The 21,515-nt window shown below is 36.1% G+C and overlaps 1 protein-coding gene across 1 annotated transcript in view; it reads left to right on the top strand.

Annotated features, from left to right (window-relative positions):
• Positions 1–21,515, top strand: part of LOC117964609 (glutamate receptor ionotropic, kainate 3) — a 75,692-nt gene that overhangs the window by 17,735 nt on the left and 36,442 nt on the right. The window contains exons 2-4 of the mRNA XM_058997480.1: positions 19,313–19,489; positions 19,654–19,911; positions 21,133–21,311. Coding sequence (XP_058853463.1) covers positions 19,313–19,489; positions 19,654–19,911; positions 21,133–21,311 — 614 coding nt within the window. The remainder of the gene's footprint in view (positions 1–19,312; positions 19,490–19,653; positions 19,912–21,132; positions 21,312–21,515) is intronic.

Genomic DNA, 21,515 nt, shown 5'->3' with positions numbered 1-21,515 from the left:
TCAGTAAATCTTTTTTTTTTTTTTTCTGGCTTGTGTGGTTTTGAAAATACAAAGTTTCATAACTGCAAAGATTTGGGTCAGTGGAAAAAGGTTGTTTAAATAATGTAAGAAGAACTTTACCTTCGTGTATTTTCGGGTCTGCATCTATCCAAATCCTGACTACAGAAAATCCTGATAAGTACATTTACCAGTTGACGCTGAAAAAAAAACGAAAAAAAAAAAACTAGGTTTAACATGACATTTTGCAACCCTAACTGGGACTGGTTGATTTCTCATACGTGATTTATTAAGCACTTAGAAATATTTGTCATGCTTGCTCATGGGTGGATTAATATCATTTCAATATCAATTCAATTGTTACATGGTGTATGGTTCTGTGTTAGGCAGCAGGATAATCTGCTGTGTAAGAACATCAGGTTTTGGTTAATCAAGGGTCTGCCGTAAGTACATTTATTGCTCAGAAATAGAAGTTCTTTTGGCTTCTTTGTGGCTTCAGTACCTCTGTGCACAGTAACTTGACTTGAGAATTGCCTTGTTGATGCTGAGTTGCAGGCCTCAGGCTCTTTCTCCAGTGCTGGCAGGTGCAAGCGTGAGTCACTGTGGCACATACTGCCTGTGAGCGGATTGATTATCTTCTGTTATGAGTCAGGGACTGAGGATAGATTCCCTTAAAACCTGTCTTGATCCTTTAGTCCAGGGCTTGACAATTATCTCTACTGGGATTAAAGCAAGGGAGTTATTTTAGCTTTTCTCAGGGTTGCAGAATAGAATCATAATAGTTCAGAATGTTGTCCTCTTTTTTAAAGACAAAGACGCCCATTCATTGGCTCCCAAGACAAGGGTTTTTGGTTGAACAAACACAGACACTTTGTGCTTCTTTGGAAGCTTTCCTCACAATTGTGCACCAGTTGTTACAACTACATGTTTCCAGCCTGAATTAATTGCTGCACTGTACTCTATTGAACATGCTTTGAAAATGATGCCCAATAATAGCCGTCTACCATAATAAATGATTTGAGTAGCATTTTGTGAGAGATGATGAGGCGTCTTGAATTGCTTTGTAATTTCTTTTTTTTTTGTGAGGTTCAGTGTTTTGTAGCCCTGTACTCCATATGAGCAAGGACTAAAAGAGAAACCCTTACCTAATTATCTGAGAGGGCAAATAGCGGTTCTGCACTGGGAAATTCTGACATACCAATCGTTTGCCAGTGGTACATGAACCAATATCAGCGTGCCACCATATCCGGGCCACTGTGCAATCTCTGTGTCAAATCAATAGGGATGTCATTGTTTGCCATGGTTATGTCACCTTATTAATTAGTCATTAGCCATTAATTAGCAGATGCTTTTATCCAAAGGGACCTACAGAGACTAGGGGGTGAACTATGCATAAATAACTGCTGCAGAGTCACTTATAAGAGGACACAAAAAGTGTGTTTATTTTTTATGAAACACACTTTCATGTTGTTAGAGAGTGCCAAGATTAGTGAGAGAGAGAGAGAGAGAGAGAGAGAGAGAGAGAGAGAGAGAGAGAGAGAGAGAGATACAACAAGTGGCATACAAATGTAATCTGCATTGCCGCAGGTTCAAATAGAACAGCAGTTGTTTTTTTTGGTTTCTGTTTTTTTTAAAATATGTTAACATAATGTGGAGCTGCGAAGTTAAATGAAGCTTGCTTAGAGCTACACAGAAACTGTTTAACCATTCATGTTGAAAATAAATTCCACCAAGGGGATCTGATGGCGAAATAAAATACTGAAGCATCCCTGAGATGGAATTACCATGTCCATACACCACTGTACCTGTCCTGAATTTACAATAACTTTGTTATATATTAGACAAATATCATTCCCACGCAATATATCAGTATCAAAGTAAATGCTGTATTAGAGACTAAGGATGCATGTAAAGTAAAGTTGCATCGATAATGTTTCAGCATATCTTGTTCTACAATAAAAATAGTGCAGATAAACGTCAGCTAAAAGGTTGGTTCTGGGCTCTTTACAGTTGTGTGTAAATCGACTTGTAGCTCTTAATGACCTCCATGTCTCTAATCATTGTTAAATTCTAGTCACTTAGGGAGGAAGGCATGTGCAGTATATACGTGTAATACACTCCGTCGTCTTATAACAGATAGTTCACAATACTGTACATTCTTTGTTAAGCCAGCATTTAATGCTTTGGCTAATTCCTGAGGTCCTGGACCCTCATTAATCTTCCTGTATGACCTTGAATTGGAGAGCCACACATAAACGAAGGGATGTTAAAAATCCACATTATAGCTTGTAAATGTCATGTCATTTAATTAAAGTTTCTGGGGTGAAGATCATTTTTAATTGGCTGTTTGCTTTGCTTTGCTTTAATCTATTTCCATAGAAGTTTTCTTTTTTTCCTACTCTTCTCAGTTCTCCAGCACAGTATCATTTATTTGCAAGCTTGAAACCTTGTTCTGTACCATATATCATGCTTGCTTACAGCATCCAGAGAACGGTGATGGCTCATCAAGGACAAATATGGCTCTTTTGAGCAAAGTAACTGATGAAGCATTGTAATGAGGAATGTCATGACCAAATGCAATAGATTCCCTGTGATGTGTATTTATATATTTCTGTTTGTTTGTTTTAGTACTTTTTTGCAAGTCTAGTTTAATGTATTTGCACAGAAATCTGCTAGAATTTGCTCTGCAGTTCTCCAGCTCATTAGTTAGAACACATTACAGCTATTGACTGTTTCTCGGCCCTGATAACCTTCTGTCAATATTTATTTTTCAGATCTGCTTTTGAAAAATGATTTTCCCAAAAAATTCAGTCGGACAAGCTGTAGCATACAGGATATTCAAATGACCGATTCAAAGAAAACAATAGTGATGCGGGCCAGTTGATTTTATCATATAGTTTGCTTCCATTTTAAATAACAGTAGTTTTATTGAAGTCAGCGGATGTTTGTTAGAAAAAAGCTATGTTTTTTTTTAAAGCTGTTGACAAATTGCTGACTTAAGATCCTGCTACCTTTCTTATTACGCCGAATAAGCAGAACCCAGGCTACCTGGTCATCTGTTATGCAGGAAGGTGTTCAGAAGAAATCTATTCAAAGAATAAAGGTTGTTAATGGAAGCTGGAGAAAAGCAAATCTGTATGAAAATGAAGGTTTGAATATGAGCTTAAGACGTCAAATTTCTATGTACTGTTTTGTGTGTGTGGCTGCTGTTTAAGTACCAGAAACAGCACCTGCTAATGTTATAGTCCCTGGCAGTATTACCTTTCCCAATGCAAAACATAGAATCAGCCTGGCATTTTAATTGCAACTAAATAAAGAGACACCCACAATATTCTGGTTTTTGCAGTTCTCCAATAAGTCTGCTTTGAACCATTCAAGGTTTTTCTATGCGGCTTTCTATCCAGTCACATTGCTGTACACACTTTTTTTTCTTTCTAGGTCATGACTTCTGGCATGTAGCACAGGCGCTGTCTTTTCATTAAATGCGTAGGCTGCAGCTCAGTTCATGCCTCCGTTTGTCACATGTCTCAACAAGCACACTTCAGAGCTGTCATGCTGTTTTAATTCTGGCCTCAGTATCGCTACTTCCATTTAGTCATGTCAGATTGGTGGTTAAAAAACAATTGTATTTACTGTCTTTCAAGCAAGTTGTGGCCAATCCTGGTTTAATCCTGCGTCAACAGAGGGTGCTATAATGGCATCCTTTATTGTATGAAATCCATGCTACGCTATAAAATACAGTACTAAACCATAATAGCCAGATAACAGAGATTTAATAGCACTGTAAGCTTGCACATGCTATTATTGCATATTATTGTGTCTACTGTACAATATACTATCATAAGCCCAAACATTGTTATGTTTGCTTCAACTATTGAACATCATATACAGGTAAAATAGTACACGGTCATTGTCTTACATGCATGCAATATTCATACTGTAGTTTTTTATTTAGTTATAACTTATGGTATAAATTGTACTATGCTTTTAGACAGGGGGCTATGGAGTGGAATATATATATATATATATATATATATATATATATATATATATATGTATGTATCTCGCTGTTGTATTTCCATTGTGTGATATCAGTCATTTTTAGGCCTTTTTAATGATAACTGCTGTTACTCTAATGGGATACTGTAGAAACGGACAATGAAACGGGACACAAACTTGAAGCCTGTTGCTAATACACCTTAGTGAGCTGGCAGGCAGATTCACATTGAACTGTCAAAATGTAGCAGATTCTGTGTGTACTCAGAGGGGAAGAGGATGAAACAGGAGGAATATTTTATAGCATACTGTGCAGCAACCGTGACCGGTATCCATAATACATGCTTGAAAACTGACTCAAGAAATCTAGTAACGTCAAAAAGCTACATGTGTACAGCTTCGGGAGCCTAATGTTGACATCCCACTTTCTTCTGCACCATTTATCATTTTCTTCTGAATTACTTGGAAAAACATATTTGAAATGTACTGCATTTTCCAGTTAATATTTTTCTATTGGCATAAGCTCCTAAAAGCAAACCACAAAAGGCTATCACCGCTTTGCCGGGATAGCTGAAAGGATAAAGCCTGGTAAATGCTAAATTCAGGTGTTTATGATGGCTACTCACTGTGAGCCAACCAGAAGATATCTTTTCTGTCCCTGATCCAAAATGCATTCCAATAAACAGATCAGCGTGGCTAATAATGCTTAACAGAGTACCAAGAATGATGACTAATGACTTTGAAAATCTGATTTAATTATCTAAAAACGACAGCGCATCTTAATGCTGCCTCTCTTCTTTCACAGATTCATTCCGTTGTATTTGTATTTTCTTTAAATGTTAATGATCAATGAAATCACCCTGATGGAAAACACCAGAACGGCAAATAAGGAATATAAGGGAGGCTGATAATTTACAGCCCCCGCTGCACAGATCACTAAAATAAACCCAGCCATATTATTGTATTATCTGACTGTTGTCTGCAGTCTTTGTATGTTTTATACTTTTGCATTCTGTATTAGGTTTAGCTGCTATTTAACCATGCATCACAAAGGCAGCCACGAACCTTAATGCTATAGGTAGGTTTGTTATCAATATATAATTTACTGTAGGTAACTTGTAAGAATTTACAAAAAAATGTGGTTTGTGGTGTCTGTGTGTAAGTAGGATTCACCAGTGTGGCTTACTGTCAAAATCCCAATGGTTTTGTAGGGCAGTGTGGAGGTGGGTTCCAACGGATCCAGTGGAACTGAGCCCGGGCCTGTTAGGACTTGTAAAGCACTCCTGCTATTTGTATCTGTAACAGATATCACTTTTTTTTCCTGAATAACAAATACAGGCAGATAATGTTGTATCTGTAAGTATATGCCTTTCTGGCTAACTCTATAGAGAACTGAGAAGCAAGGCAGATAGACAGGGATCAGGTAGTTAATGGCATTGCTTCAAAGAAGTACTTAGTGTTGATGATTTTTTTTTTTGTGACTAAGGTAATCTCAAATGCCTCTCGTTTTAGTGGGACAGCCGCTTATTTGGATATTTTTACTTCTCCCGAGGAGTCCCGATAAACGGTGTTGATTGTACAAGCAAAGATTCACAGGGAAACTTCTTTAGCCAGAAATGTGACAGCTCAGATTTTTCATTATGTCAATAAAATATCCCTTCCCCACTCCCTATGGGTTTTGTTACTGAAGCTATAATACTGTATCCAAAAGGTGATATGTACTTAACCAAATGCATAAAGAATAACACTGCATTAGAATGAATTACGTTATTAGCTTTAATCCTAAGGAATGGATGTCATAAACATTATTTTAGTATGTAAAGGATTTTAATTATTTCCTTTTGGATAGGAATAAACCTTTTCTTAACAGTTATAAAATGAAAATCATACTAAATTGATTTGCCTCTTAAAGCAGTCTAATGGTACTTTTGGTACATATCCAAAACGTCTGGGGAACAACCACAGAATAATTTTAATTTTAAAGAATATTATTTCAAGGGCAGAGCACTCATTAGTAGTATCATGATAACACATCTTCTGTCCCCGGGTCCTTTTAAATGTGTTGCCAGATAATCCCTATGGATCCCAATAGATGTATTAGGATTCATGCATTAGCTCTTAATCATAAGAATGCCCCATCCCTACCAAGAAATTGCAATGATGTTTGTTAATATGTAAATATATCCTCATAACAATTTGACAAATTGGCTACGAAAGGAGTACACGGTGTGTATGATAATATGAAATGTATTTCTAAATCGATGCAAATATGTTTTAGAGAGAAAACAAAAATGTGTTAAGATAAGATTTAAATGTGTACATGCTCCAGTTTACCATTACTCAAGGTGATGCCAACGTGTAGTTTAGTACAGAATGTATCGATCGCTTACTTAAGTTTAATTCTACTGTTTCTGAGTTCGCTGCTAGAATTTGGCACAGTTGTAGAGCGCAGACCTAGATACAAACTTGTTCTTCATGTTGCACTTTTCACAAACACCTCTGAACTGACTTTCACCTTGTACCTCAGTGGTTATATTTGTGTTACTCACTTAAAACCATCAAGGAATTCAAATCTCATTTTAGCCTTAGCAACATTCTGTACATGTGTATATAGAGATATAGATATAGATATATAAATCCTGGTATTTTATTCCTTCCTGTGCAGTATGTCACGTTATCTGATTGCAGCTAGCCCATTGGAGGAAAACTGAGCTACAGCACAGGAAATGGTTTTGTACCAGTAAACACAGTAACAGCAACATGCTACGTCTACAGCTGTAATGTGTGTTTTTAGCTGTCCATTTTGGTACACTATTTATTTTGTTTAAAATAAAGTTTTAACGTGCTTCTGTTCCTTTAAAGTCAGAAGAGAAGTTTGTTTAGCTCAGTTTTGGCTATAATTTGTCCTCGACCTCTAAGTCTTCCTCAAATAACCTGCCTAGCACACAAAGTACAGACGTAGAGTTATGAAGAATATTTCACAGAGCAAGCTCTCAGGATTTACTCATTTTGGCAGACTTGCTTTTCAAACTTTTATTTTTATGGGACTTTAGATGTAGAGAATATGGTAGGCTGCACTTTGTTAATTTACTTGGTAGTTAATTGGCAGTTGCCCTCTATATATTATGGTGGTATATTAAGAGGTTTGACTACATTATACATTTCTCCAGGGAACAATCTGTCCGATAATGGACCAAAAAACAGGATAAGTAAGCTCTTGGACTTAAAAGTTAAATCCCAGTGATTGATTTTGATCTACGCAGAGAGAAAAAAAAAAAAAAAAAAAAAAGATGATGATTCAGTGGTGTTGCAGTCATTTCAGATTTTTGTGCCTTATGTTGTAGAAATTAAGTAATCTGGTCCCAAACGCTTTGCTCTATGACTCTGTCATTTATCTGCATTAGCATCAGATGTGTGCTTCTGCAACAACCAGGGCAATTTAATATTCAACTTTAGGGGCAAGCAACTTGGTGCCGGCTCATTAGCCGGGCTCACTGTTATTCTCAACATGAAATAGCCGGGTGACCCTCCATTCAGCTGTGGCGAAGGCTGTATAATACATTATGAGATAAACAGCAGCATTTTGATTGCCCAACATCGTGTTAGTGTATATATATATATATATATATATATATATATATATATATATATATATATATATATATATATATACACATACATACATACATACATACATACATACATACATACATACATACATACATACATAGAAATTCGTCTGTCAGAATTTTCAGTTTTACAGACTATTAAATAACGTGAAGTTAATTGCATGCTTTTTTTCTCTTTTCTAAGCAGTTTGCTAACCATTTCTGTTTAAGTTCTCTGAGTCCCACATGATTTGAAATTGTATACACAATTAGTTTAGTCCCGCTATTAATTGCCTCCTAAAGTATAAAATCAATATCAATTACAGTAACAGTAGCCTAGGGTACGGGCAGTTATTTAAAAAGCAAATCCCTTTTTGAAAGTCAATTTCCCCTGGGAGACGCTGACCCTCAAGGCATGTCATCATGTGTAACAGGTTTTAGAAATAAGGATGCGAGACCTGTGAGCGTCTCCAAATCCTATTTAAAAAACGATACCCTCAGGCTGTTAGTTAGAAGTGTCCTTATGGTAATGTCACAGCACAGAAAATAAATGTAATACGCTATACATGTTTTGAATTCCCTCTTTCCTTATCTCTGTCTCTACGTGACCTTATATATATATATATATATATATATATATATATATATATATATATATATATAACAAGCTTACTTGCACATGTACAAATGTTCTTCTAATAGGTTATGTAAACATTTATTAATAAACATTACTGCAGTAAAACTTTGAAAGGGCCTTTAAACAAATGTAACCCTAACAGGGGTTTGATTATCCTGATGTTTTCTGAACAATTTTAGCTGGCTTTTTTTTATTATTATTATGTATTATTATTATTTATTATTTACTGTATTAGCAGACGCTGACGAACTATTAAAAATGCACAGCTAAGCTGTTAACAATTAATAAAGCAGGGTTCCTAATAATTAGGCTGGATTTGGTAGTGATAATGGATGGATAATAAACCACCTTCACTAACTAACTAAGCAATTTGAAAAATACATGAACAAGTAAAGCATTATACTCTAGAGAACGTTCTGCTAATCTGTGTACAAAAGACAGCTTCTGAATACCACCAGGGGGGCTTGCACAGTTACAAGAGCAGTAGTGTTGTTGATCTCAAGGCACATGCCCCAGTGTAACAGAGGAGAGATTTGTGTAAAAACACTAACCCAGAGGACAGCTGTGCCAGAACTGTGTTAACTACAACAGTAATCTCAACTCAGGAGAGAGACAGTAAAATGAGCATTAGAAAATCCCTGTACTCTATTTCTGATGTCAGGAAAGGGGGTTGGGATGTTTAGAAGTGTAGGCTGAAGACATGTTACATCTCCCACTTGTGGCTTGTAAAATAATTACATGGCCTATGTCTTGGGGAAGTTGTAACCGTAGTGATTAGCGGGAGGGAGAGTCAGTGAAGCGTTTGGGCCGCAGCTGTGCGTACTGCAGCATTTCTTCTGGTAACAGATGCATGCCACAACTTTGGGGAGTTATAGCACAAGGCGTAGTTAACAGGGGGCTTAGCATTCTGTAGGTCTTGTCGCAGTCCCCTGCCAACAGACTTTAATATTCAGAGGCAACTGTTCTGCCTTGGAATGGTGGGGAAAGCTTCATCTATGAAAATATTTATCTCCCGGAGTGGGACAAAGAGAACCAACCATACGAGTTTAAGATATAAAGCCACAGGGGTTATCTTATTTTGTCTTTCATTTTGTGGATGAGTCAGGTCATTTTTGGAGGTTGAATTTAAAATGAACTTTAGAACTCCTAGCTTCTAGTTCTAAATAGTGTCTACATTTGCTCTGCTCTTACCATTGCAGGTTAAAATAAGAGTGCTTGCTTGGTTCATAGATTCCCATATGAGGTCACTTTTATACTGAAATAGGGCCATTCTTTACATACAGACAGTAAGAAATGTTAGTACACATCAGTCAATTTAAACGGTGGCAGTATTCAAGTGCATTGCAGTTTAGAGCATTAAAATAAAGCCTGTAGACTGTCAATAAAGTAGAATCAAACAAGGCAGAGGATGAATTTCGTAAGCAGCAGACACTAAGTAATCATATTTTCATATACAATTGAACATGATTGCGGGACACTGTAGCAGAACGTGATTTTTCACTGCAACCTTGTTCTGGATCAGCGGAGGAGGCTCCCAGCTTCATGAGGGTTCTTCACAGCATGGAGTCATTGTGCATTTTTTTACACATTAATGCACAAGCCTCATGAACACCGTGGTTTCATTCCAGCCTTTGCTCCTTCAAGGTTCTGAGCCTGGTACCGCTAAGGGCTAAGCAGTGTCTGGAATGAGCTGTGACTTGGCTCGAGTCACGCTAACCACAATGATCATAATGAGTATAAGGGAATTGCCTGTCACACTGTGTTGAACAAGGAGAAAAAAATGCCAGTCAGTGTCTGGTCTGTTTTAATCCCCTAGGGACCACACATTTTCTGGCATATAATAAGCATTTTAACCACCCAGTATAGACCTCTAAAGCAGACAGCACGTTGGTAGGACCTTACTGAAAAAATGCAATGCTAAAGTTTATCTGCGCAACAGCAAGTATGCTCTGACTAGGCTGTATAATCCTGTGTTGTCTTGTGTAAAGGTATATAAAATTAACTTTAAAAGTCAGTTCCTTTTAGCATACAATGGATTGTTATTTCTTACCTGTTTAATATCCGAATATGTGTGTGTTGTGTTTGCTTCACAAATGTTGTTACTGAATGGATCTTTCTTACTAACTAATGGGTCCTTTTTTAAACACTCAGTCTGCTTCTGAAAAGACTCCTAACACCTGAATTTCTGTAGTGGAGTGGTTTTAGAAAGGAAGACTAGGAGTGAGCAACTGTACTTTCTTCTTCAGAAATCCCAGTTGCACATCCCTAGTGGTGATGTTTCAAACCAAAATGCAGCTTTTCAGAAAGAGAACCCATGACTGCAGGAGTAGTTTGTAATCATGGTAAATGATGATTTAAGCAAAAACTACATTTAAAAAGAAAAAACACTTAACTGGATAAGAAATATGTAAGAAATGTATATATATATACTTTCATATAAATCCTTTTTAAATTTTAGCCCAGAGAAGAGTACCCTCTATTAAGCTACCAACACCTCATACTGCAGTAACCAGGTTTTCCTTGGAGACCAAAGTCCAAGGTGATATCGATACCCCAAAAATATGATTTTAATTTACATAGAAATTAAGTCAGGCACATTTTATGCAGATTTATATGGCATTCCTGGAAAGAGAGCTCTCCCTTCCGTGTCTTACTATTAAATAAATATTTGTCATTACACATATTATTAACTGCTGAAATGTTCTGCTTTGTAAGTATAAAAAATAAAGAAAGTAGTGTGTTAATTAGCACGTAGAATTTTACCCATTGGAATTCATGAAGCAGCCCCAGCACCATTTGATAATGCACAGAAAATCCATAAGAATGAAAATGAGATAAATGTGCAAAGACAGAAGATGCACTTGTATAATACATTGCAGACACAGGCTCATTTGAGCATAAAATTAGATTTGACTAATTTCATGTAACCTGACAGTTATATTATGTAAATTATATGATGCTATAGTGCTTCTACGCTGACTTGTTGAACATCTTGTAAAAACAATTTAAAAATGTGCCTACCGGTACAATCCTATAAAGATTAAGGATTTGTTTGCAACTGCTGACAATGTAAATGTGTAGGTGTGTTGCACAATTTTAAGGGTTGCATTCACCAATTTAAATAACTTGAGTATGAAGACCGCATGTCTATTAAGACCACTTCTTAGTGGTCCCTTGAGTGGCTGTTGGAAGCAGGTTCAACCACATTCCAAAGTTACAAATGCCATTACTAAACCCTAACCCTAGCATGGATTCATAATTAACAGGCACTTATTTTGAAGTGGGGCTGTTACAACCAACAATAATGAAACTCATACATCAGGATATAAGTATTCTGCAGCAATTCGGCAATATATCCTAAAGGCTAGACAGGTTTAACTTTCTCTATCGCGTGGGAAGAAGCTTAAAACAGAAAGGAGCGTTACAGGAATGCTGCCCCTAGTGTTGGCAACATCAGTGTTAATGATTTTGACAATTTATAATCATCATCATTATAATGCCATTACCGCATGATTCACTGCACTGATAATAATATTCTCTGTAGTTTAGATACAGTGTTAACATAACCCATAATAAATATTTAATAGATGGTATAAAACAAATCTGTGCTTAACTTTTAGTCCCATTTATTCTTAATGTGAAGTAGTATATTGTAGTATTAAAATCGGTCAATGGGTGATATGGAAATTGAACCTGTAGAAGCTTTAAAAATCGTTTTTTATTTGCAACGCTTAAACATGATAACTTTACACTATATGTCTCTGTCAGTGCCTTCAAAACAATAAATTGTGTGTGAATGTAAGACTGGAATATGTGTGCTTGGAGTAGAAACTTGAATACCCTATATAGATAAGTATGATTTAAAAATATAAAGTGATTATTTAAGTGTGTGTGTTTGTTGCTTGCTTCCCATATCAGAGGAAAGGGATCATAACACATGAGAGAAAATGTGGCTTTGAAAGCTATGAAATGCCAATCGGAGTTAAGTTAATATATTGAATAGCTGTGTTTGTACAGCTAGAATGCAGCCATCCAAATGAGAAATGATTGCATTAATCTGAACTGCCCTTGCAAAGCAAGGGTGCACATTGATTCGATTTGTTCTGGATTTGAAGAATATGCTGATATACATTCATACATGCTGGGTGATATACATTATTTTATTGTTAAAAATGATTTGTTTAATGTTGTGCTTTACATGTCTATGATTAACCATGATTTTATTGGTTATGCTTTTACTAAGGGTAACTTTTTTTAATAACTGTTTTCTGTTCTGTTCTGCAACTGTAAACCGAGTACAGCCTAGCGATCCTGTGTTCATAGCGATTATATTGTGTTTTTAGCTTTTCATATTGTTAAGGATCTGGTTTTGGCTATTATTTGACTTCAGACAAATTATGTCAAGTGGGGGTCCCTGTATAGCAGACGTGAACTGTGTCCAGTATATGGCAGGATGTACAGATTTTGAATCCTAGTGAAAGTTTGCGTTTGTTTTCTAGGGTAGTATGCAGGTGCTCATTATGCAAGTAATGCAAGACTGCATTTAACACAGGCTATGCATTTAACAACGGATGCATGTTGCAGATGATTATATTTTAAACATACACTAGTAGTTTCAAAAGTAATACATATACTTTTAAAAAACCCATGCCTATATCTAACATTGACCACTGAGCCACACATTAAGGTTCTTAATATATGCCTAATGCTTCAATCAGACAATTACTCATAAAGAGGAATTCACAGATAACACAGACACTGCATGTTTAAACAATTCCACCTTTATCAAAAGGTTAATGTGCCCTAACCGTTTTTACATGTGAAATTACATTATACACTTTGGTAAATGTCACTAAGCAGCTATGACAATCAAGTAATGGTGAATACATTAAGACACATTGTAAATATACTGTAAATATAAACAAATGCATAAATAATGCTCTCTGCCTCTCGTTAATTGTTGCTTTTTTTGTTTGTTTTAAGAACAATTCAATAAAGGCCTGGTTAAGCAACAATTCTCCACATATAATCAATATCTTAAAGGTTGATGCTGTGTAAAATGGTTTCTCGCAATGAGATATTGGCGAGTTTAGAGGCAGCACAGAGATCGACTAGATGGATGAGAGGCAAGATAATCTGATAAACCTTTATCATTATTTAAAGAGTCTTATTTTGAAACACTCTGTAAGTGTCTATTTATCTGCGTCACTTCTTATCTTACAATCTGTCTGGTTGATGGTTCCCCACTCAGCAGCTTTCTCACTGGAGAGTTTGGATTTAGAAACTTGTATTAAAAGCAAGGTCTGCTATGCTAGCTGTTTGTCTACAGAAAAAAAAACAAAAAAACATAGAGGTTATATAAAGTGTTGATAAAAGCCTAAAACATACCTGGAGGAAAACGTGTTCACGTATGTTATGTCTTAAAGGGGTACTAACAACGTTTTTAAAACCCTTTATTAATATTATCCTGAACCTTCACGTGTTGTCATTTATGTGTCGTAATTCAATTAGACAGCATGCCCTACTGGATATAGAAGTATATCAATAGAGTTGTATTTGAATAACCTGAATCAATGTAAAATAAACACATAGATAAATAAATCAGCGAAGAATGAAAAGGAAGACCATTAATAGTGTTAGTTATTAATGGTGTTAAAGACATCTTTCAGTTAATGTCTTGATCGGTGGTGACCTTACGAATATAAGATTCTGGATGGATTTATACCTTGTGTACACCTCTATGGATGATTGCTTCCCTGTTGAATTGCAGTGCTGTAGTATGCAATAATGCTCTATTGAATTATAAATGAACATTGAGTCACGGAAATCCCTGTGTGTTTGTCCCAACACTAATAGTAACATTTTGACAACATCCAAAAGGAAAATGGCTTTGTATGACACAGGAGGATACTCGAGTGTAGCACAAATGAGATAGACATTTACTAAATTGTTCTTGCAAACTGACATCCTAATAGTAATATCTGGTAACTTCTGGTAATTTCCCTGCTGCTATAGTGCCAGCAAAATTATATATATATCTATCTATCTATCTATCTATATATCTATCTATCTATATATATATATATATATCCCAAGGGTTCTTAATGGAATTGAATTGAAATGTAATGTTCTTTTTTCACTATATCTTTATAGTCAAGTCAAGCAGTGATTATCCCTGTTTTTTATTAACTGTTCCCTGTCCTATATTGAACCAATACAGCGGGACCTTTACAATGACAACAAGAAAGACATATTGATATTGGCGTCACCCCAGGAATAAACAATGTAGTGCATTATCAGTGGATCAAATTGTGATTCAGAAGATTATACAGTAAGTATCCTCAAACAACCTTTAGCGCATTCTACAGTAAACATCTGTATAGGATACTGGTTTTTGGATAAACTCTCAATGGTGATTTTTGATACATAATTTATAATAGCAATCCATGTGACCCATGTATGGAGTTATGTGTTGCATCATAATATTAGTATAACATGACATTTCCAGACACCACAGTGGTTCTGAAGCAATCAAATATGACACGAGAGCCTCTATCTGCTTGTTATGCAATACAATATTTGCATGAATTCATGCAGGGAAGAGATTATTTCCTAATCAGTCTCACAAGAAATGAGGTCTGTGATCTCTTGGTAAAGTGAGTTAATAAACAGGGTCTCAGTATTTTATTCTTGCCGATTGTAATAACAAACTGATAAGCCTAAAGTTTAAATTGAGATTGCATTCGTGCAGAGTTTGTAACAGGAAACAGTTTAGGTCATATGTGTTATTATGAAGTGGTCACACATTAAGGTAACATGTTGTAATTGTTTTATAATAATCAGAATCTTCAAAAAGGGCTAGTTTACCATGCAAATTTTTAATCGTCCAGTTCCTTTTTTTTTTTTTTTTTTGCTGTATGTTTAGAAGCCTATTGCAATAAAGACAATGGCATCAAAGTCATCAAACTGTACCCAGCCAGGATAAGCCATCCTTGGTTTGGTTAGAAATTTGTACAGCACTGGGAAATCCCCCTGGGTTAATCAATATGGATTGGTACAATTTAAGAGCATTCATCAGTAAAACACTGATCAAAACAACCGCTATGTCAGCAACTTTAACAATTTTAATTTAACAATTTTAATTTCTTTTTTTTTTTACTCAATTCTTATGTAATCCATTTCTATTACAGCTAAACATTTTTTCTACAGCTGCCTTTTCAGTAGTTACAAAAAAAAAAAAAAACGAACACTGCCAATGCAGCCCGTTGCATGGCGAATTATAAAAAAAGGCAATGTATAATTAGTGCATTTTTCCACTGCAGAACGACACCCTACAGATGAATTAGCTTGTCTTGTAATGTACAAAGATAACTGGAAACATTTAGGTGGGAAATTGATTGATGTTTAAAATGAAAGCCCAAAGCAAAATGGCATTACATTTGAGGAGTGTATTGCAAATCCACTTTTTTCAAGTTTGTACATGTGCACAATTGTTTTGCTTATACAGTAGTGTTTTATTACATTTTCTTTAAAGCATAATGCAAGTGAGTTCATGCTTTAGAGACCGTCAGTTTCTGTTCATTGCATTTGTTAGAGTGCTTCTGAGCTATACAAATATTATCCTCTTAACAGTCAAATTAGTATATACTCGAGCAATTACTTAATGTACTATAATGAGATTTCCCTTGAAACAGCTGGAGTCATTTCCTTTAATGCACTTTCTCGTCTTGATTTCTATGCATTAGGCCCCTACGATTCGAGGCCCCGGGCAATGCAGTCATAAATAGTATTAGAGTTAATTTGCTTAAGCATTTCATTGTGATAAATTCAAGCTGTTGGGTTATTTGTATGTAATATGTTATTAAGAGTGCTTGTCGTCAGGAAAGGACTGTCTGTAACGTTCATAGTAGCAATGTTTGAACTGTTTCTCGCAAGTGTTCATTTTGAAGTAGGGGTCTAGTATCTAATTAATTCTCTTGGTACTCTTGGTACAATATCTTAGACCTATTATTCATAAATCTTGGCAATAACTAGAAAACTGGCTTTAAAACACATTCCATATACAGCTATGGCTGGAAGTTTTGCATCACCCTATAGAATTAACTTATTTTGCTTCATAAAGTGGAATAGAACATGATGAATAATGTTATGTTAACATATTGAATTATATACCGCTGTTAGTTTTCCATATACTTAACAAAAAAAAAAAAACGGACAAAAATTTTAAAATGTGACACTTCGAAATCTAACATGAAATACTGTACTACTACTATGGCTTCCAGTAGACTTTTGCGATATCATTTTGCAGTTTCTTTGATTGCATGATGTTAAATAAAATATTTTTTAAATGATGTCTCAATCCTAAGATTTTAGGTGATGCAAAACTTTTGTCTAGCTGTAAAATTCCTAATCCATCTAAACATCAAATAGTTAAATAATAATAATAAAAAAAAAGTTGAATAATTATATTTCAGTGCGATTTTAAAATGTAGGTACCGGTAGCAATTTGTCAGAGATTGCAACAAACCTGTATCATTGTTTTGTTTTTTTTTCAGGCTGACTCCAAAGTGATGCAAGGCTAAATAGTCTAGTTATATGACAAGACAAAACCGTTTTTGCTTTCCTTAAAGAATTTTTTTTTTTTTTGTTACCAAGCCACTTAACACAGAGTGTGGTTCAGACTAAAAGCTACTAAAAGGCGAGGCAGACACATTTATTTCCTGCTGCAGTCCCTTTTCCTCTTTAGAAGCCTTCTATTGGCTATCTAAAAATACTGCTGCTCATTTATCATTATAGTACCTTGCTTCCTTACCCTGGGAACTGTGGTCAGAATGGTATCCACTTTACCATTTCTGGATTCCAAGCCACATTAGTGAAAATGTCCTACATTTTACTATATGAGGTATGGTGATTAGAAAACAAAATTCAGTTCAAAGTAATAGCCTTTAGTATCAGATATCCTGCTAACTGTTGAAGCTATTAGTATGTAATACTATAGTAATTTATACCCTTCAACATTTGACAGTTGAAAATAGGCACACTATATTATTATTATTATTATTATTATTATTATTATTATTATTATTATTATTATTATACAGTTAGAGCAAATTTGAGGTCGTTGTTTTTGGCTTATAAACTATAAAAACGACACATTAAAAATTATAGCTATAGACAGGAATGCAGTATTATATTTTTCAGAATTGATCAGTGGTTATTTAATGGAAGGGGTTTAGTTTATCACGGTAATAACTGTATTTAGAATGATTGTGATTCAGTAGTTTTTTTAATTTTTTTGGCAGTACTATACATTTCAAATTCTAGTGAACTGTCACTGAAGAGCATGACGTTTTTTTTAAAATACGTATGTTTTTGACAGGTATATCGCAACAATGCATAGTCACTGTCAGCCTACTCGGATTGGATGTCAAAATTCAGTCCACACGATCAAGTTGTGAGTATCTGGTGCCAGAGTAAGACAGCTGGCGTTGTACCGGCAAAATCGTTACAAGTGGAGGGTATGGTAGTTTAGTTCAAAATATGCATCACTTGTTGTGTGAGTCATCTATGGAAGTGTTCATATGTTCTAATTTCATAACCTTTAACTTCGTCCTCTTTTTAGATGTTTGTGTTGCTAAAACAATAGATTATATAGTCCATATTCCAAAACAAATCTCGTTACTATTGATCAGCTACTGATGGAAACCAACAGGATTGATTTTAAATTGCTTTCAACTCAATCCCAATGGACAATTGAAACAAGGTTGCAGACACTACAACCTTGCACAAGCTTGTAGGAGCTCCATTATTGTTAGACATGTTAGACATGTGTTTTTTACTCCCAGGTCCATATCTTGATATAGAAAAGCCTGCTATGTCTATTCTTAGAGTAAATTCAACACTACAGGTAGTTCCTATTTCTCTGATCTAATTGCACCAAGTGTCAAAAGCACTTTCTATTGCATAGGACTGAAGTGTGCAAGTACTGTATCAGTAGTATACATACATATTTACATAAATAAGGACGCTGCAGATCATTTGAGATTCTTGCTGGATTAATCATCTCTTGTACGCTTAAAAAAAGTTGAATGTTTTGTGGGGTATTTATACTTGTAAGCACTTTTTATACAGCCTGATATGAAGCAAAGTGGTGGTTCAGGCAAGGAACTCACTGTTAATCAGTCAATCAAATCAAGTTTAAGTGTCGATAACCAGTTAATTGTCAATTGAAGTAGCAGCGCTTCATCGCTAACAACGTAATTACTTTCCAATGATCGTCAGGGAAAGAATTCAAATCTTACCTGATCCATTACCTCCCTGCTGCCTCCTCTTCCCCAGCATCCACCTGCATTTTGGATTTGTCTACTCTAAGGGGGACGGAAGCTGTCCTGCCCCCAGCCCATGGCTTTCCTACAGTCAGCTTCTCCACTTACCAGCGGAAAAAAATATGGGCAGGGGTTACCCGAGGCGAGGCCAAGAACGTATAATATGCCTAAATGTGTTATCATGTCTAATCTGTAATAAATATTGACTAAAATATTGATTTTAGTACAATAACTATAGCTCCTCCCGTTTGAATGAGCGTGAACAATCAATTGACATCAGAGCATAACTTCAAACCATGTGCAGTTTAGCTGACAAAATGCACAGTTGTCTTTAAAGCTTAGTCTTTAAGTCCACTGTGCGCCCTGCTGTTTTGTTTTATGCATTTTCTGCTCTCTTTTGCCATCAGGTGGGAGTATTAATGAAATACAGTTGATTCAATGCTGGTCAGAAAAAAACAGGATTGCAAAGCTGTAACATTTGTGCGTTACTGCTCTGCGACAGGTGAACTGGCTTTGAATACCACTGTAGCTTTCATGAATGGAGCACCTGGGATTTATGAGTTCGGGTATCTTTTAACTAGCTACCTTAAGAGCATTACGAAACTTCAATATTTCTTTTTGCTTTGCAGAAAGCATGAACAGGTTCTCATTATTTACCTGTGTAGCTGTTGATGAGCAACGTGCCCAAGACTGCATTGCAAATGATCCCAAAACTAATGTGTTTTTTTTGTTTTGTTCTTGCTTTCCAGGAGGAATCTTTGAACTTATCGAAGGAGCCGGGGGTCCACTTGTAAGCGCAGAAGAGCAAGCCTTTAAATTTGCTGTGAATAACATTAACAGAAATAGGACTTTGCTACCAAATACTACATTAACATATGACATACAAAGGATAAATATCTATGATAGCTTTGAAGCATCAAGAAAAGGTAAGCCAACCACACTGTCAACATGTTTAGCATTTAACGACTTGTATTGACTGTAAAGACACCGGGCCCTTTTATTCTGCATTCATCAGAGAAAAGTATATTATAGATTCAGAATCACAGTACTGATATGCTTCCTATTAATTGTATTTTTATTTTCTCTATAGCCTGTGATCAGCTGTCCTTAGGTGTAGTTGCAATATTTGGGCCATCCCACAGCTCCTCATCTAATGCGGTTCAGTCCATTTGTAATGCTTTGGAAGTGCCACACATACAAGTGCGATGGAAACACCATCCAATGGATAACAGGGACACTTTCTACGCCAATCTGTATCCAGACTACTCCTCGCTCAGTCTTGCCATTCTGGACCTTGTACAGTTTTTAAAATGGAAGACTGCAACGGTTGTTTATGATGACAGCACTGGTAAGTGAAGATGCTGAGGCAGGGCATTATCTTACTGTAACCCCCGTTGCTGATTTTGCATTATATAATGTAAAGCTGCATTCAGGAATTGCTCAAAATTGGTGAAGGCACTCCCCTAAGATTTTCTTAAAAAGGAATTTAATTCATGTACAATCATTATATTAGAAGAGTGCTTTTACTGTATGTAAAAGTCATACATAGACACATTCTTCAATTTTTTGTTTTAATCCAATCTGCACCTGAACAGGGCCCTACATGGATTCAATTGTACAAGCAATCTATATGCTTGCAGGCTTTATAATGAAATTATAATGAGCCTTGTGATTAGCTTTTCATATGGCAAGTGGATCTCTCTTTTCCTGCAACTTGTATCTGGGTACTTGGAGCAACGTCTCACTCTTACATTACCATTCGAATTACAGCTTTTAGTCAGGTTGCTTCATGTCCCCAAGCAGGATACACATCTAGTCTTTTTCCCCATTTGTTAGGTTCAGTGAGTAGATGCCTCCTTTTAATCAGCATCTCATGGTTTTGGAACCTTCACCTCTTATTAGATACAGCAGCTCCGTAGACTTCGAATGCATGTAACTTTGCTTAAGCTCTGCCACAGCACATTAATGGTGAGATTCTGCCTCTTTCCCCTTGATTCCTACTTCCTTTCTTTCTTACTGTCAAGTCGTACTTTTTTAAAAGGGACATTGGCACTGGCTCGGTTAGGTTAAGCGTGTGCATACCTCAATCTTCACCCACCCCCACTGTGAATTAGCCCTGGATCTCTCGCTCAAGCAGAGAGTCCAATTGTGCACGTTAAAGCGGTACACAGTTCTATCCCATGATTCTCTCAGTAACGCTATTGAATGAACCTGCTGCCCCACTAGCTCCCTTTAATTCATTTAAAACATGCCTTACTGATATGATTGACATACGTTGAGGTGAAGCATGTTACGTATATTTCCGTGATTTGACAAATTAATAACTGATTAATTCTGTTATTAAGCAAGACATTTATTATTATTATTATTTTTTTTACTGTGAATTAACTTTCAACTATGTGCCTTGAGTCTTTAATTTTAGGGTTGTTTCAATCTGTAAAGTCTCCTAAGGCAGTCTTCAAGAATTAGAGGTTTCACCTTGGTGTTCTGTATACATTTGAATTCAGTGACTACAAACTGTAATTATGTGCTAAGTTAGCAAAAGCTCTCTGACATTTGTCCCCTAAAGGTCTTATTAGACTACAGGAACTGATAATGGCCCCCTCCAGGTATAACATCCGGTTAAAAATACGACAGCTGCCTCTGGACGACGACGCTAGGCCCCTGTTGAAAGAGATGAAGAGGAGTCGGGAGTTTCGCATTATCTTCGACTGTAGTCACACGATGGCAGCTCAGATTCTAAAACAGGTGAGTCTGAGCCTAACGTCACCAAAGAACAGGAAAATAAAGTCAATGTAGTAATCTTTCCCAAAAAAATAAATATCTGCAGTAACTGGCTGCCACACTTTCCCCAAGCCAGCGTCGACCACTGTACACAAGAGCCAGACTAATTTTGCACAGACAGTTATAAACCTTTAGTCATGTCTCACCTACAGGGTCCTGACCTGACAG

Source organism: Acipenser ruthenus, chromosome 23 (assembly GCF_902713425.1).
Source record: "Acipenser ruthenus chromosome 23, fAciRut3.2 maternal haplotype, whole genome shotgun sequence".
Classification (NCBI taxonomy): Eukaryota; Metazoa; Chordata; class Actinopteri; order Acipenseriformes; family Acipenseridae; genus Acipenser; species Acipenser ruthenus.
Note: the sequence above shows the minus strand (reverse complement) of the source record. Positions and strands in the feature narration are given on the sequence as shown.